This window comes from Engystomops pustulosus, chromosome 2 (genome assembly GCF_040894005.1).
Source record: "Engystomops pustulosus chromosome 2, aEngPut4.maternal, whole genome shotgun sequence".
Classification (NCBI taxonomy): domain Eukaryota; kingdom Metazoa; phylum Chordata; class Amphibia; order Anura; family Leptodactylidae; genus Engystomops; species Engystomops pustulosus.
In genome coordinates, this window is record NC_092412.1 from 157,458,784 (window position 1) to 157,476,733 (window position 17,950).

General features: G+C 42.8%; 1 protein-coding gene across 2 annotated transcripts in view; it reads right to left on the reverse strand.

Annotated features, from left to right (window-relative positions):
- Positions 1-683: 683 nt before the first annotated feature.
- NECTIN3 (nectin cell adhesion molecule 3) overlaps positions 684-17,950 on the reverse strand; it is a 95,974-nt gene continuing 78,707 nt past the window's right edge. The window contains exons 6-8 of one of the 2 annotated variants that reach the window (XM_072137111.1): positions 12,494-12,629; positions 9,812-9,896; positions 684-916 (exon numbers count right to left, since the gene is read on the reverse strand). In XM_072137111.1, coding sequence (XP_071993212.1) covers positions 788-916; positions 9,812-9,896; positions 12,494-12,629 — 350 coding nt within the window. In that variant the 3' untranslated portion in view covers positions 684-787. Of the gene's footprint in view, positions 917-9,811; positions 9,897-12,493; positions 12,630-17,950 lie in introns of those variants that run through there. The other variant, XM_072137110.1, reaches the window with a different exon arrangement.

The window sequence follows — 17,950 nt, forward strand, 5'->3', positions numbered from 1 at the left end:
TACTACAGGGGGCTGGCAGGCAATATACTTCAGGTGCTGGCAGGCTTTATACTGGGGGTCAGGCACACTATATACTACAGGGGGCTTGCTGGTTATATATTGGGAGGCTGTGACCAATGCATTTCCCACTAGCTTATACTCGAGTCAATAGGTTTTCCCAGTTTTTTGTGTTAAAAATAGGTAACTCGGCTTATACTCGGGTCGTTTTATACCGCAGTATGTAAGTGGTTAAATACCCGGGAGCAGAGTTTTTCCGATCCCGTTTGTTAGTGCCGGGTCTTGGCTGTGATGTCACAGCCGGATAACTGCACTAGTGGGACCCGACGTTCCGCAATCTTCTTCTGAAGCGCCGCCGTAGAAAGGCGGGACGTCAGAAGAAGTACCCTCAATGACCGGTATAAACAGCTGATAGGGAAGTCATTAAGGGGTAAATGTTGCAGCATAATTCACATATACAGAAAATGTTTCACTTCTTTGCTGAACATTTGTTATGGGGTTGAAATACTCATGTTTTCTGTCTGTAATACATAGCACCTGTCTGTTGAGATCCCTTGTTGAGGCTCATTAGTGTTCAATAACAGAAAATTTGAGTTAACAAACAGTGATGGAAACACATTTTATTGTGTGATTTGTGATAAATTAAGTTGGAGAAATTCATCTCAAGTTTCTACATAACAAAACAAAAAATATGTTAAAAAACTTCTTACAAATTCTTACAGATTCTCTTTTTTTAAATAGAAAAATACTATCCGTCAACCAAGTGCCAAATGTAATAAATTTGAATCATTCAGACGTAATGCCAATGGGTTAAGTAAGCTCTTCTTGGCTCATTCATATTATTCGTTTCACAGTATGGTGGATGATGAGCTAAATTCTGCACTGTCCCTTCAAAATCATCATGACCGTGGCAATGCACCTACAAAAAAGGTGAAAATTAGGAGAAAATATACAGAAACTGAGTAGTTTATTAAAAATTATTACTAAATTTAAGCAAATATTAATTGCAGGCCCAATTCAGGGGTAGCAGCCATAGCAGCTGCTAAAGGTCTGCAGTGCGACAGAGTATATATGCTATATACTGTATGGATGTGCACGTGCTGTATAGTGTGTATATATGCGTATTGTGTCTATATACTGTATGTATATGTGTGTATACTGTGTGTTTATACTGCATGGATGATTATACACTCACCGGCCACTTTATTAGGTACACCTGTCCAACTGCTTGTTAACACTTAATTTCTAATCAGCCAATCACATTACGACAACTCAGTGCATTTAGGCATGTAGACATGGTCAAGACAATCTCCTGCAGTTCAAACCGAGCATCAGTATGGGGAAGAAAGGTGATTTGAGTGCCTTTGAACGTGGCATGCTTGTTGGTGCCAGAAGGGCTGGTCTGAGTATTTCAGAAACTGCTGATCTACTGGGATTTTCATGTACAACCATCTCTAGGCTTTACAGAAAATGGCCCGAAAAAGAAAAAACATCCAGTGAGCGGCAGTTCTGTGGGCAGAAATGCCTTGCTGATGCCAGAGGTCAGAGGAGAATGGGCAGACTGGTTCGAGCTGATAGGAAGGCAACAGTGACTCAAATTGCCACCTGTTACAAACAAGGTAGGCAGAAGAGCATCTCTGAACGCACAGTACGTCGAACTTTGAGGCAGATGGGCTACAGCAGCAGAAGACCACACCGGGTGCCACTCCTTTCAGCTAAGAACAGGAAACTGAGGCTACAATTTGCACAAGCTCATCGAAATTGGACAGTAGAAGATTGGAAAAACGTTGCCTGGTCTGATGAGTCTCGATTTCTGCTGCGACATTCGGATGGTAGGGTCAGAATTTGGCGTCAACAACATGAAAGCATGGATCCATCCTGCCTTGTATCAACGGTTCAGGCTGGTGGTGGTGGTGTCATGGTGTGGGGAATATTTTCTTGGCATTCTTTGGGCCCCTTGGTACCAATTGAGCATCGTTGCAACGCCACAGCCTACCTGAGTATTGTTGCTGACCATGTCCATCCCTTTATGACCACAATGTACCCAACATCTGATGGCTACTTTCAGCAGGATAATGCGCCATGTCATAAAGCTGGAATCATCTCAGACTGGTTTCTTGAACATGACAATGAGTTCACTGTACTCAAATGGCCTCCACAGTCACCAGATCTCAATCCAATAGAGCATCTTTGGGATGTGGTGGAACGGGAGATTCGCATCATGGATGTGCAGCCGACAAATCTGCGGCAACTGTGTGATGCCATCATGTCAATATGGACCAAAATCTCTGAGGAATGCTTCCAGCACCTTGTAGAATCTATGCCACGAAGAATTGAGGCAGTTCTGAAGGCAAAAGGGGGTCCAACCCGTTACTATATATATATATGTATATATATATATATATATATATATATTGTCCTTTGGATTAATAATCTTATCAACATATATGCTTCTGGTTGTAACACTTTAGATCCATGTGTATATATATATATATATTTTTTTTTTTATTAGTGTTGCTTCATACTTGTTGTCACAAAAGAATAGCTATTTATATGGGGATTTTTTTAGGTATGTTACTTCATATTTTGCTACCAGAAACCAGACGCACTTAAATTATTAGTTATATTTATGCTTATATTTATACTTGTCATGCATGTATTTAAGATCGCATGATCCTTATCTGCTGTAATCCATCCCATTTTTTTATTTTTTCTCTCCTCACCCCTTTTACAGGGTGTGGTTAGTGATGTCAATTCCTAAAAGAAACAATCCCTTTATCTTTTCCTATTGATCGTTGATTAACACATTGTATGTGTAAATACTGGTATTTTACATACTGTTTGTCAGACTATGACTAAGAGCGGTTAGCTCGAAACGGGTCAGTCTGTTATGTAACTTTTTTTTTTTTTTTTTTTTTTTTTTTTTTTTAAATAAAATTTTATTAAATAGACTCAGTTATTACAAGTGATTCAAAGAAGACAAGAATTAGGAGATCAGGAACGCGCAGGTGCCTTCTCCTAGCATCAAACATCCAACATACAAATTAATCATATAATATACAGAGAGTCTACATACATAATAAAATTTGTTTACGATTAAATTTTTTTTTTTTTTTTTTTTTCTTTTTTGAGATGCAATAATACCTAAACACCATATCTAGGGGGCGGGGCGAATATATATCATAAATAGCCACCTTATGAGGACTCCATTCCCCCTAGAAATGTCTAACCTATACAAAAAACCAAATACCCGCCCTACCCTCCCAAACCCCCCGCTCCCACCCCACCACCCTCTGCCCGTGCTGGAGATGTGAAAGATAACCAAAATTTTATCTAACTTATCCTTATCCACCCATCCCAAGGTCTCCCAGGGACGAAGATGGGGAACCAGTTCTTCAATTTCTCCACTGGTCCCATAACCCACTCAATCTGCTGCCATTCCTATAGCGTTTCTCATATGCGCATTCATAGGCTTTAGTGCGAGCAACAAGATTGCTCCATTCTTTCACCACTGGTGGTTTGTCATCTTTCCAATGTTTCACTAATATAAATCTGGCGAGAAAGAGTAGCTTCAACGCTAGATGACTTTTTGCTTTAGAGTCAACGGAAATCGGATGGAAGCCCAGTATCCCGCAAGTAGCGTCTCGTGTCAGGGAGCATTGAAGCTGAATCTCTATTATCTTATAGACCTCTTCCCAATATAGACTGATTTTAGGGCAATCCCATAAAACGTGTAAAATGTCGGCATGTGCACTTTTACATCTCTTACAATTAGAGTTTTCACTTAACCCAATTTTAAACATAACAACTGGTGAAAAATAAATTCTATATAGAATATTAAGTTGAGTGCATCTGTGATTTAAATTAATTGTGGATCGCACCACATTTTTGTATATATCTCTCCATTGTGCTGCTGTGATAGGACCAACCTGGTTTATCCATTTTACTTGACTTATATGACTAAAGTTCTGGTCTATGTCCAATCTCATCAGGTGATAGATCCTAGACATTTTCAGAAGTGACGTCTCTAACCCTAAAATTACAGAGGAGTTACCACCTTCGTGTATCGTGAACTTATCGTGAAATATTTCTTTCCTAAATGCATGTGCTAATTGACAATACCTAAAATAGTCTTTCTCCTCCAGAATCCCCTTCATACACCAAAACTGAAAGGTGGGTAATCCCCCCTGTGCCCCCAAATGCTCCAGTGAATGAATCCCTTTTCTCTTCCAAAATCCGACATCTTCCATTTTATATAATTCTAAAAAGTTGCGATTGCCCCATAGCGGGGTGAAATTGAAACCCCCCTTAATGCCATACAACCTCTTAAAGTCTCTCCAGGTATTCTCCAGTAATACAGCCAATGGAAATGTTTTGCTAGCACAGCGTTTCAATAGACCTGACTCCAATAGGGCAAGAATAGACATAAATCTATGCCCTACCCGATCACTGATCACCTGAAATACTGTGGAGCATTTATTTTCAAGGATATACTGAATCTGTGCCGACAAAAAATAGTGGTACAGGGAGGGGAGTGAAAGACCACCCCTCTCCTTGTTAACCATTAATGTTTCCTGTTTAATGCGTACCCTTTTTCTCCCCCATAGTAGTTTATTTATGATCGCACGAATAAGGCCAAACCATTTCCTACCAATCCAACAGGGAGAGTTGCAAAGTACGTATAACATTTGAGGCAGCAAAATACTCTTAGTGAGAACAACTCTCTCTGCTCGATTTAATGGCAGCGTATTCCATGTATTCACCTTATTTTTTAGCTTTGCTAATAGAGGGGCCAAATTCAGAGATATATAATCCCCTACGTTTGGTGTAATCTTTAATCCCAAATATTCACATGAAGCTGAAATCTTTAGATCCACCTGGATCAAATTAAGATGAGAATCGGTATCGAGTGGGACCAAAATAGATTTGTGGGTATTGATCTGAAAACCCGAAAACCTCCCAAACTCCCTAATCACCTTCAGGGCTTTTGGAACAGATGTGTTAGAGTCCTTTAGACAGAGCAAGACATCATCGGCATACAACATTATCTTATCTGTAGGTCCGGCCAATCCTCCGCCCCCAATCTCCCCATCTGACCTAATTTTTATTGCCAATGGTTCTATAAAAAAGGCAAATAATAGGGGTGACAGGGGACATCCCTGCCTAGTACCCCTAGACAAACTAAAGAACGAAGAGTAGTCGCCATTTATTCTTATACAGACCCTAGGGGCCTGATAGAAGAGTCTAACCCAGTCAACAAATCTGCTGCCCAGCCCGAATCTCCGCAGAACTTCCCAGAGGAAGTCCCACTCCACCCTATCAAAGGCTTTAGAAGCGTCCAATGACAGGATGGAGCGGGACTCCCCCCGTCCCAGCTGAAGGCCAGCAAACAACCGCCTTATATTAGTTTTGCCCTGGCGACCGGCCACAAAGCCGCATTGATCTTCATGTATGAGGGTTGAGACGCATTCTTTTAATCTATTCGAAAGCAATTTGGCCACCAATTTAGCGTCAGTATTAAGAATGGAGATCGGACGGTAGGATTCTGCCTCCAAAGGATCCTTATTTTTTTTTGGTAATAAAACTATACATGCCTCATACCAGGACTCGGGTAGTCTCCCCACCCTCTGTGCCGTCTCCCATATCTCCACCATAAGGGGAAGGAGAATAGCACCGAATCTATTGTAAATTTCTAGAGGTAACCCGTCCAACCCTGGTGCGGAGTTACGTCTGGAGGATGAGAGCGACTCCTCGAGCTCTGAGACAGATATTGGACGAGATAACCTGTCCGCTCTGTCTGTCAATAATCTAGGGAACTGGATATTATCTAGATAGTGGCCTATATCCTCCGCTGATACCTCCAGATCTGAGGAATAAATGTTTTGGAAAAACTGCAGAAAAATACCCCCGATCTCCCGAGCATTGCCAGTTACTTCCCCATGCACATTTTTAATCATGGTGATTCTATTTGATTCCTGTTGTTTTTTAACTTTGTGAAAAAGCCCTTTTGAAGGAGAGCCACTCTCACAATGTGACTTCTGATCCAGGAAGAATAACTTTTGCAAAGCTTTATTAGTAATAAATCTGTTATACTCCTCTTGTGCTTTATTAAATCTATCATATAAGTCTAGTGAACTATTTGCCTGATAGTCCCTCTCTCTTTTTACGACTTCTTCCTTTAAGTTCTTCTCTTGCCTCACCCATTGTTTACGGAGGAATATAATTTCTGAATTTATTATCCCTCTAAGGAAGGATTTCAAAGCATCCCAGATCAAACCCACATTATCAGAGGTCCGGTTAGCGGATATAAAATTGCATAATTCTCTCTTAATTTTATCCTCATCTGTTAATAGGGAGAGCCAATGCGCATTAAGTTTCCAAAACCTCATAGCGGGTTTAGTTGAGGCGAACAGCTCGAGAACCAATGGTGAGTGGTCTGAAATAGACCGGTTATCGTAGCGGATTTTCCGCACCCAGCCAATGGCATAATCATTGGCCAATGCCAAATCGATCCTGGAGAAGGAGTTATGAGAACGATTGTAGCATGAGAATACTGATAAGTCCCCATTTAAGGACCTCCAGACATCCTTCAAGCCCACCTCCTGACAGAATCTGGAGAAGGGGGTGTCCATCGCGGTTGTACCTACCAACTTCCTTTTCCCTAGTCGGTCCTCCTTCTCTGACATAACAGAGTTGAAGTCACCCAGAGCCAATACGGGACAGTCACCAACCTTCTCCAGAAATCGCATCAAACTTATCAGGACGTCATATCTGAAGGGAGGTGGAATATATATCCCTGCCACAACACATTTAATGCCTTCTAAAATACCACACAGAAAGACAAATCTCCCCTCTCCATCGCACCAAGCATCTGAGATTTGAAAACTAATAGCTCTATGGACCAGAATAGATACCCCTCTGGAAAATGATGTATAGACTGAATTATATATCTGACTGGCCCACCTCCGGTCTACTAGGGCTAAGGAGTCTTTGTCAAGATGTGTCTCTAACAAAATCACAATAGCAGGAAGTTGTTTGATAATGTAATCAAAAATGATACAGCGCTTCAGACGATCCTTCAGCCCTCTTATATTCCAGGATATAAACCTAGTGCCCATTAGATAAAGTGGATGGGAAAGCAATCAACCAATCAACATCTCCAGCAACAAGGCATCCCTCCCCCCCAAACCCAAACACATGTCCTACCATAGTAGAACTCTACCTACTTAGGCCACTTATCCACCCCCGTCCAACCCCTACTCCCCCAAAACTGGTACACATTGCACATCTGTCTTCATAGACCCTTGAGATCCAGCCAGTCAGAGACTTGATCTGGTGTGCTAAAAAACTGGGACTGACCTTGAAAAATAATTTTTAGTTTTGCCGGAAACATCAGTGAATAAATAATACCTTTATCTCTTAACCTTTTTTTCACCTCAAAAAAACTTTTCCTTTTTTGTAGGGTATCCCTAGAGAAATCCGGATAGAGCGATATTTTTACACCTTGAATCGATAGATCTTTTAAATCGCGTGCTCTTCGTAATATAATGTCCCGATCTCTAGAGAGTAGTGTTTTACAGATGAAGGTCCGGGGATTATTACCAGGAACATAAGCTGCTGAGGGGATTCTATGAGCACGTTCAATGTCAAAACTGGGGGAGAGATGCTCCTTCCCAATTTTTTCCAGAAACCACTCTTTAATAAAGGTAACGGGGTCTTCTCCTTCAGCCTTTTCTGGTATCCCTATAACCCTCAAGTTAGCTCTCCTTGTGCGATCCTCCATATCGGCCAGTTTACCTTTAAGGCCCTTGTTTTCACTTTCTAATGAGGACGTAACTTTTTTTAGAGTGCTTATCTCTTTCTCGATATTGCCAATTTTGTCCTCAAAAATTTTCTGCTTATCCCTAACCTTATTCAGATCCTCTCTCATAAGAGAGACGTCTCCTCTCAAGGCACCCACTTGATCTGTGAGATCCAAGATGGCTGAGTTACAGGTTTTTATAGAGTCAAGAATCTCTCTGAGCATTGCTTTTTCTCCCCCAACTCCCGCCTCGTCGCTCTCCTGTTCTTCCCCCTCGAGGACTGCAAATCTCGACCCCTGTGGTCTATTTTTGGGGTCCTGACACTCGTATTCAGGATTTTTCTGGGCTGTCAGGCCGGTACGAGTTTTCACTGAAGGGGACTTCCATAATTTGTCTAGTTTTGTGGAATTATCCACTTTGGACCCTCCTCTCTCTTTCTCCCTAGGAGATGTTGTACCTAGGGATTTTCTTGATGCATTTTTTGGTGGCATCATAAAAGGGTCTTAACCGAAACCAAGACAGCCAACCCCTTCTAATACAAACACAACAAATAAGCAATTACACAGTGTATAACACCAGCTTACTGACAGTAGCAATATAGCCCCTAGGCGTCTCTAAAGGTACAGAACCACAGGATAACACATATCGCATATATATAAAAAAAAAAAAAAAAAAAAAAAAAAAGGGAAAGGACCTTTGATGATAATATCTGCACCGTCTCTACTGAAACCGAGGCAATCTAAGAGACTGAGTTGAGTAGAGTTAGTATGAAAGTAATGTCCATATAATGGAGACTAGTTAGTAACAAATGAGAGATGCAGTTCCTTGTAGATGGAGTAAATTAGAAACAAGAGAGAAAAGAACAAGTTTTAAAGCTAATATTCAATTAGCAAAACAGCCGGACACAGTTAGTACCAGATAGTGGTTAGTACCAGTTAGTTCCAGTTAGTTCCAGTTAGTAACAGATGTTAGTAACACCTAAAGTACGGCCGTGGGAAAAACCAAACTCAGATAGATCTCACCCATCCTGTAGACAAGGCTCCAGAGGACTCAGTCAATCAGCAGTCGCATAGCGGGGCGAAGAAGGAGAACAGGCAGTAAAAGGCTGATGGCTCCGACTCCTAAGCTCGCCGACACCGCGGAGAACACCCAAGCCGCCCCATCTCAGCAGCGGCGCCCTGGGGTCGCATCAATCCGAGTCAGCGCCTCTTCCGGTCACGATCCAGCCACAGAAATTGCCTTCTCAGTGTACCTCCTGCTGTATGCTTTCATAAGCCCGGAGCAGGGAACAGGGAGCCCATCTGGTGAAGTCAGATGTACGCATGCAGCGCTACATTCAACCGGATTCCCCGGACAGCCGACCAGCAACGGAGGGGAGACAACAGCATAGAAGCTGTGGAGGACGAAAAAGTTAGGACTCCAGATCCTCCATTGTCCGGCGTGCAGCCACCCGATCAGCAGGGGAGAGCAGGTAACGCAACGCAACGGCATGACGTAGATACGTCGCGCTGCACCTGTTATGTAACTTACTTGTGGATTTTATGGCTCCAATAAAATATTGAAGTGCTGGCAGATTCCTTTTTTGTGCTGATACATGAGTCTGTGTTGCAGCCGTAGTTCATACAGATCACTGTCAGGGGCTGCAACTATCATTTGAGCTACCTTCTGAGCTTATACACAAGTTCCTTATTGACCCGCAGTTTTATGTGGATCACAGTCAATCCTACATTTAATTACAGCCTTTAATTACAGTATGCTACCAACACCTTCTTAGATTCATATAGCCTTTTGTTTCACAATGTTATTACTATCTAGGATATCACATACTGAACTAGCTGTTAGATTTTACACTGACTATCTGAGCTATTTCACACACATTTATTCATAGAGAGCTGAAAATTCAGCCGTGCCTGTGTAGGTGTGTTTTTCTTTTGTAAAGTGGCAGATTTCCTTTAAGGGGTTAAGTCATGAATTATCACATTAAGTTCATAAAAATACACTTTACAGCTTACCTCGTAAAAATATTTCCTACCAACAACAGAAAGTGAAGGATCTTCAAAGGAAGGGCATGGTTTTTGTGTTGGTGGCAGTTCGATTCTATAAAAGAAAAAAAAATTAATAATAAGGTGACATAACCAAATATCATTTCCCTTAAAGGGAACCTGTCATCCGAAGTTGGCCAAATAAACCACTCCCAGTATGTTAATAAGCAGCTGAGCAGCTTCTCGATCCAGTTTCTTTCATGGACTGGTGTGGTGACATAATTCAGAAAATCAAATTTGAAGTGAGGTTAAAATTGGTTCTATGAAGTCAAGGAGGCGGAGAGTTTGACACCTTAGTCAAGCTTTCCCTGCCTCAGAATGCCCCCTTCATTAGAATTGATGGTCTTGCGTCCAGGGACATCATTGACCAGATCTCCGGATGTCCAACGCATGATGTAACGCATGATGTCAATCCGAGGGGTGAAGTGTTCAGAGGCAGGGAGAGTTTCACTTCAATATTAAACTCTCCACCTCCTTGACTTTATACAACTTGTTAGCACCTGACTTCAAAGTTGATTTTCTTGATGATGCCACCAAGCTGGACCATGAAAGAAACATAACCAAGAAGCTGTTCAGCAGGTTGACAACTTACTGGTAATAGTATAGTAGGCCAATTTCTGATGACAGTATTACTGATGTAGTTACACTTAGGTATAATGCACTTGGAATGTCTGTGTGTAGCCTGTAATTTTCACAATAATCATAGACACTTTGGGGGACATTTAAACCATTAGCTTTGGTAAAGGCAGGTAAATGTGCTTTAACAGATTGACACATGGACACAGACTGGTCTGTGCATTATTAAAAAAAAAACCACAGCCTGTCTTCTAATCTGTGCTCTTACTAAACTCGTTCAATCCTGACTATACCAGGTAGCAGGGGAGGCTGGGCCCACCAATGAAATATAATCTGGGGGCCCTCATACTACTAAAAAGAGATATTACCTGCATATCTTTAGGCAATGTGTTTTCAAAACACATCTTTATTAAAGATACACAGATGTATTTTGAGTTGCATTTTTCCTGTCGTATTTGCAATGAGTTTTAAAATGTAATACAAACACAAAGTGTGAATGTGGCCAAAGGCCATATTCACAAGATGCAAGTGAATTGCGTTTTGAAATTTCAAGTGCATCTGAACACAGATGTGCCTAAACCTAAACACTTGCAGCTGGTAAGTAGGAACAATTGTTTACATTTGTGCTGCATTAAAAAAACAAACAAACCTGTTGCCACTTACCAGACACAAGCATTTAGATCTAAACACATACACATTCGGGTAGAGAAATTCTCCAGATGCGAAATTCACTTCAAAACGCAATTCAAGTGCATTTTGTGAATGCAGCCTTAAGGTTCAGCATTGGGTAGGATCTCTTTTTTAAAGCAATTGGTGCCTCCGCCAGCTCCTTCTCATATTGTGGCCTTGTATCCTTTTCCTTTTGTGATCCCTTTATCTCTCCCTTATATTGCAGCCTTCCATCATCTACAACTCAGATTGTGGACCCATCTAAATTCCTTACATTGTAGTCCACATCATTTATCCATTATATTGTGGCTCTTCAACTACCCCTCATATTGAGACCCTCCATCATCTCCCCACCATATTGTTTTGTTGGCCACATCATCTCCACTCCATAATGTGGCTCCTATCCTCTCCCCCTCATAATGTGGCCCATGATCTCCCTCTCATATTGTGATCCCCCCCCCCCCCCCCGTCACTGCTCCCACTCCCCAGCAGCTCTCCTCTACTTCCTCTGCTGCTTTGTGTAGTGATGACATCATCACATTGTGCCTACCGGCCTCTCCTGGGTACTGCTGCAACAGGGGAACAGTGATGATGCTAAGAGCTGAAGGTTCTCTGTGCCATCATCTGAACTTCCAGGATAATGGCAGCAGGAGATGTCAGTGGCTGGCAGGGGCAGAGTCAGCGGCAGACAGGGGTGGAACCAATAGGTGTTGTGGCCCACAAAGTGTTTTACCAGTACAGCAGTGGGCCAGTCCGATCCTGCCAGATCCCTTCCTACCAGGCCCGGGGTAGGCAAAAATGACAGCCGTATTTGCAGTCCAAGACTTAGTGCTCTCAGCTCTCACATGAAGTAATCAGCTGCAGGAGACAGAAAGGCCCACAGTCTGAACCTTTTTTTTTGCACCTGATTATACAGCCATGTGGTCCAAAAGCATAATATGGACCATAGATTGGGAAACCTGCCCTCTATTTTCACAGTCCAGCTACAGTGCCCCTTTACTAAAAACCAGCCTTGGAAAGTCTCTGCTTTTCACTAAACACAACAACTACCCTGGAGCCTAGGACACGTATGATAAAAATCTTGAGGGAATATATCTATCCTCGATTACTTTCCACATTACTATCTCACATAGGCAGTTACAGACTAAAAAGAAGCCAAAGGCCGAGTAAAATTGGATCTTTATTTTAGGTGCCATGTAAGGTGTGGAATGGATACCACTATGCACTCAATTCAATGTGTTATTAATCAATTAAGATATCAATCTGATTCTTTATTATTGACATCATCTTTTTGATCAAGGATTTTGATCATGATTTTAGAGGTCAACCTACCCAATATAAACATTCAGGGACAGAATCAATCATAAACATAATAGCTTTGTACTGTTTCCACTGGACAATACTTACATGGTGTCAAGGTATGCTCTTTTCTTTCCCAGAGTTAGTAGAATCACCATAAAAATTGTCATAAAGAAAAGAGCTAGAACAGCTCCTATTATTGCCCCAGCTGCTTCTAAGGATGATGTGTCCTTAAGTGGATAATCTATAAAGCAACAATTAATGGATATACTTGATTATTTTGTCATTTTGTGTTCACTCACAATAGTTAACTGCTGAAATGAATTGTTATTGCCTGATGTCTGTTCTATATGTATGGCCAAACTACTAGTTCCAATCTGCACAATTTTGACAGCCAGGTATCACAACATGGATGGCATCACAACACTAGCCATGTTAACATTTCTCAGTTCTGCATCCTTGCTGCAATGCTCAGGCAAAAGTAACTTTTAGGCACTGCTAAACTAATATGATGTGAGGTGCTCCCTAATTTCTATAACGCGATTGATACAATAAAGCAGCTTTAGTCTGGCATTACTGGCATGGAAACATCCTCTGCTTTTTGGCTATTCCAATTGATAGCACCAGCACGTGGTTTCTCTAATGCCTGACCATCTCTAAACTACTAGATTGTATGAGGCTCTTCCTGTACCCCTTATTGCAGTGAATTAGGTGGTTATGCTCAAGAAATAGGTGTTAATTCAGTTGAATATTCTGTCAGTATGTTGCTTGTTGTCAAGATGTAAGCAGGTTTCACTGTGCAGAACAGCCAATATTAGGTAGCCACCCCAAAAACCTGTACAGTAACTATAACCCTTTTAAGGATATCCTTCTCAGCTCGGAGTTTAACCAACACCTGCTTTTGCGGAACTCAAGCTCCATGGAGGAAATGCATCTTTATTTTGACCATTTTTTTTTTCTCTTTTTGCTCGATTTTTTGGGGGGGACATTTAAGTTGCATTTTTGCGAGTATGCCAGGGTCATTAGAAGTTAGCCGAAGTGAGTGTCTGTTTCAGTGTTCCTAAATGTATCTTTCCAAAACAGATGGTCTTTTTGTTTTGCGACAAATTAGCAAATTACAGACATTTTAGGTGCAAAACGAAGTACAACTGACCCATGCTTAGTTCCATAAATGAACCTAAAAAGTAGCAAAAAATAAAAATACCTGCAAAGAAAAAAAAGACATATATCACAACAACACATATAGAAAAATATGTAGCAGCCCTTTTTAGTTTTTGGGTTTTCATTTTTCACTCTACACCTTCAAAAATCTATAACTTTTTTTATTTTTCCATGTACAAAGCTGTGTTTTCTGCATTACAAATTGCACCTCGTAGTGACAGTATTTAATATTCCATGCCGTGTACTGTGAAGTTGGAAATAAATTCAAAATGCAGTGAAATTGATATAAAAACGCATTTGTGACATTTTCTTGTGGGCTTGGATTTTACCGATTTCACTGTATGCCCCAAATGACATGTCTACTTTATTCTTTGGGTCATACGATTACGTGGATACCACATTTGTATAGGATTTATAATGTTTTCATACATTTACAAAAATTAAAACGTTTTCAATGCTACCATTTTAAGGACTTATGACCTTTTGATCGCTTGCTATTGTATTTTTTTATATTTTTCAAAATGGCAAAAAAGTGCCATTTTCCATGGCGTCCCCCATGACGGCCCCAACTGGAGGATGGCTCTTGACCTCTGTAGGGACAGGAAGCAGAGAGGTTAAATGCCCCTCCCCCACACTCCAGTGGCTTCCTGTCCCTACACAGGGCAGGGAGTAAAAGGAAAATTCTCTCCTCGCTTCCCATTAGTTGGGACAGTTAGGGGGGAGCACCATGGCGCGGGATCTATCCCCTACCCAGCTCAGTTTGGGGCCTCGATCCGGTCGCGGCCCTTTCCTCTGCCCTTTCCTCTGTTCCTTATTTGGGCTCTTCTCTATAGAATCCCAAGGAGAAGGAAAAAGGCCGTTCTAAGGAGCAATCCTCCTCTGAAAGAAAGAAAAAGGCTCATAAAAAATGCAACATGTGTTTTGAAAAACTGACGAGTGCATATAAGAAACCTGTGTGCAAAAAATGCCTGGATAATTTGCTTTGTGAGGAGAGGACCTCATTCATGGATGAGATGCACAGTTTTATCCAGGAGGAAGTCCGATCATCTGTTTCATCATCCTTGGCTGCCTTTACCCCCCAGGAGCCACCTCAAAAGCGACAGAGGATAGTAGATTCATCTTCAGACCCCGCTTCAAACTCTGAAGGAGCTACGGTCAGGGATTCTTTGGAGTTTGATACACCCCCCTCCACTTCTGCAAATAAGATGGAGTCAAGATATTTACTGGCCTCTGATACCTCTGATACCTAGAGCCCCTCTTAAAGGCTGTAAGAGATACCCTGAAAATAGAGGAGGTAGAAGAGACGCAGTCCATTCAGGATGAACTCTTCGGTCCAAAGAATTTAGGAACCGCCTTTCATTTGATGAAGAGGAAGCCAGGCTATGGAAGTCAGCTCCTAAGATGGACCTTCAGGTCACCAAGATGACCAAGAAGACTGACTTGCCTTTTGAGGACGCTACTCAGTTGAAGGACCCACTGGATAGAAAGGCAGATAGCCTGTTGAAAAAGAGCTGGGAGTGTTCCATGCTGAACCTTAAGTTTGTCTGTAGCTCGCACCCTGTTCCACTGGGTAATGGAGTTGGAGAAGCATGTGAGGGATGGAACCCCAAGGGATCTATTGCTTAATACCTTCTCAACCCTCAAGGCAGCCACAGCTTTCAACGCGGACGCCTCAGCGGAAGGGGTTAGGATTAGTGCCAAGGAAGGAACTCTATCCAACTCAGTGAGAAGATCCCTCTGGTTGCGTCAGTGGAGTGGAGACTTCAGGTCTAAGTCTAAGCTGTGCGGCATTCCATTCGAGGGAGAATACGTGTTTGGACCCAAATTGGACACCATCCTGGAAAAAGTGGCAGATAAGAAGGGCTTCCCAGAATCCAGGACCAATCTGAGGAAACCTTCCTTTCGTGACCCCAAAGACAGGAGACAGTCGTTTAGGGGTAAGGGTAAGCAAGGAAGGTGGAGCTACCCCAAAGGTGGAAGAGGCAGGGGGTTTCTCCTTAGTGCCAGTAACTCTGCCCCGAGTTTCAGGAAGCAATGACGCCAAGGTGGGAGGAAGACTGTTGAAATTTCATCAACAATGGAGCCAGATCACGTCAAACCCCTGGATCCTATTTATCCTCCAGGATGGCTACAAGATAGAATTGACCGCTCTTCCTCCCACAAATTACGTCCTAACCAGGCAACCTTCTCGGAATCTGTTACTCCAACTCTGGACAGAAGTGCAGAAATTAATAGAGCTGGATGTGATTATCCCCGTAACTACGGAACATCAAAGAAGAGGACATTATTCTCCATTGTTCCTCATTAAAAAGCCGACCGGGAGTCCAGAATGATGCAACCTGAAAGGCTTAAACAAGTATGTCTGCTACAGGAGGTTCAAGATGGAGACCGTCTCTTCGCCTTCAGCTCTAATCCAACAGCAGGCATTCATGTGCACGATAGACCTGAAGGACGCCTACTACCACGTCCCAATATACCCCAACTCGCAGAAGTTTCTCAGGTTTTCAGTTCTGTCACCAGAAGGCGAGGAAGTTCATTTTCAGTACAAAGCCCTTCCCTTCGGAATATCCTCTGCACCTTTTTCGAAGATAATGGTCGAGGTAGTAGCATTCCTGAGAAAAGAAGGATTATCCATCATTCCATACCTGGACGACCTTCTGGTAGTAAGTGCCTGAAGACAGGAGCTGATTCTTCACAGAGATGTCATCATGAAGACCCTTCGACAGCTAGGCTGGATTATCAACACAGAAAAATACAACCTAGACCCGAGCATGAGCGTAGTATTCCTAGGAGTACTAATAGACTCCACACAACAAATGTCCTTTCTCCCGCAGGAAAAAAGAGAAAAACTAATTCTCCAGGTAAAGACATTCCAGAAGAAGAAGTGCTGCTCCATAAGAGAAGCGATGAGAATCCTTGGACTCATGACCGATGCATCCCGTGCATGCAATGGAGTCAAAGCCACACAAGGACACTCCAAAACTGGGTGCTGTCTTCCTTGGACAAAGATCCTCGTCACCTAAACCAGAAGGTGGACAGATCTAGCAAATCTGAGGAAAGGAGTATCCTGGCATGCTTGGCCAGTTACAGTTACACAGACGGACGCAAGTCAGTCGGGTTGGGGAGCGATTGTTGCAGATCATCCTGTTCAAGGACTGTGGCCAGATTCAGTAAAATCCCGTTCCTCAAATTATCGGGAATTAAGAGCGGTGCTAGAAATCTTAAGATCCAGCACACAAATGCTGAGGGGGAAGCACGTCAGGATATTCTCGGACAACGTCACTACGGTGGCATACTGACGCCACCAAGGGGGAACCAAAAATCTGTATCTCCTGGGACTCTCAAGCAAGATCTTTGCCTGGGCAGAAGACAATCTTCAATCCCTCTCCTCCATTCACCTGAAGGGAGAAGAAAATCAGGCGGCAGACTTCCTCAGTCGCAGAAAAATCGATCAGAACGAGTGGTGTCTGAACGAAGACATCTTCCTTCAGTTAGTAAAGAGGTGGGGACATCCGTCAATAGACCTGTTTGTTGCCTCCAGCAAGAACGTGAAGCTCCCGCGTTTCTTCTCTCTGGAACCCACAGTTCCCTTCAGCCAAAGGGACGCATTCAGCCAGTCCTGGGGGGGGGGGGGGCTGTTACTGTATGCCTTTCCCCCTATACCTCTCGTGTCCCGAGTCATACAAAAAATCAGGGAAGACCAGGCGGAAGTTATCCTCGTCGTTCCTTGGTGGCCAAAGAGGAACTGGTTTCCTTGGCTAAAGAAGATGGCACTGACAGATCCATCCCTGCTACCGCCTCGTCCCGATCTCCTATTCCAGGGTCCAGTCCTTCATCCCAATCCGCAGACTCTCCAGCTTTCTGCATAGATCCTGAAAGGAAGATACTAACAGCCCAGGGGCTATCCGACAAGGTAATTTCCACAATGAAAGCCAGTCGTAAGGTGGTCACCCACAGAATTTACTCCAGAATATGGATGAAATTTGTGTCTTTTTGCGGCTCAGTTCCTCCTAACCAGTTGTCCCCTAACATATCGCAGATACTGGATTTCCTGCAAGCAGGATTTGATAAAGGGCTGAAGACAAGTTCGCTCAAGGTCCAGGTGTTGGCCCTTAGTGCTTTCTTTGATACCTCCCTGGCTGAGCACAAGTGGATCCAGAGGTTCGTGAAAGCTACTTCCAGGCTAAGGCCTCGCTTAAAACAAAACATCCCAAACTGGGATCCGTCTCTGGTGTTGAATCACCTGATGGGGCCTCCATTTCAGCCTTTAGAGAATACTGACCTTAGAAACCTAACCCTTAAGCTGACCTTCCTTATAGACATAACCTCAGCTAGACGGCTAGGGGAGATTCAGGCTCTCTCCCTCAGAGAGCCCTATCTTAGAGTTCTGGAAGACAGAGTAAT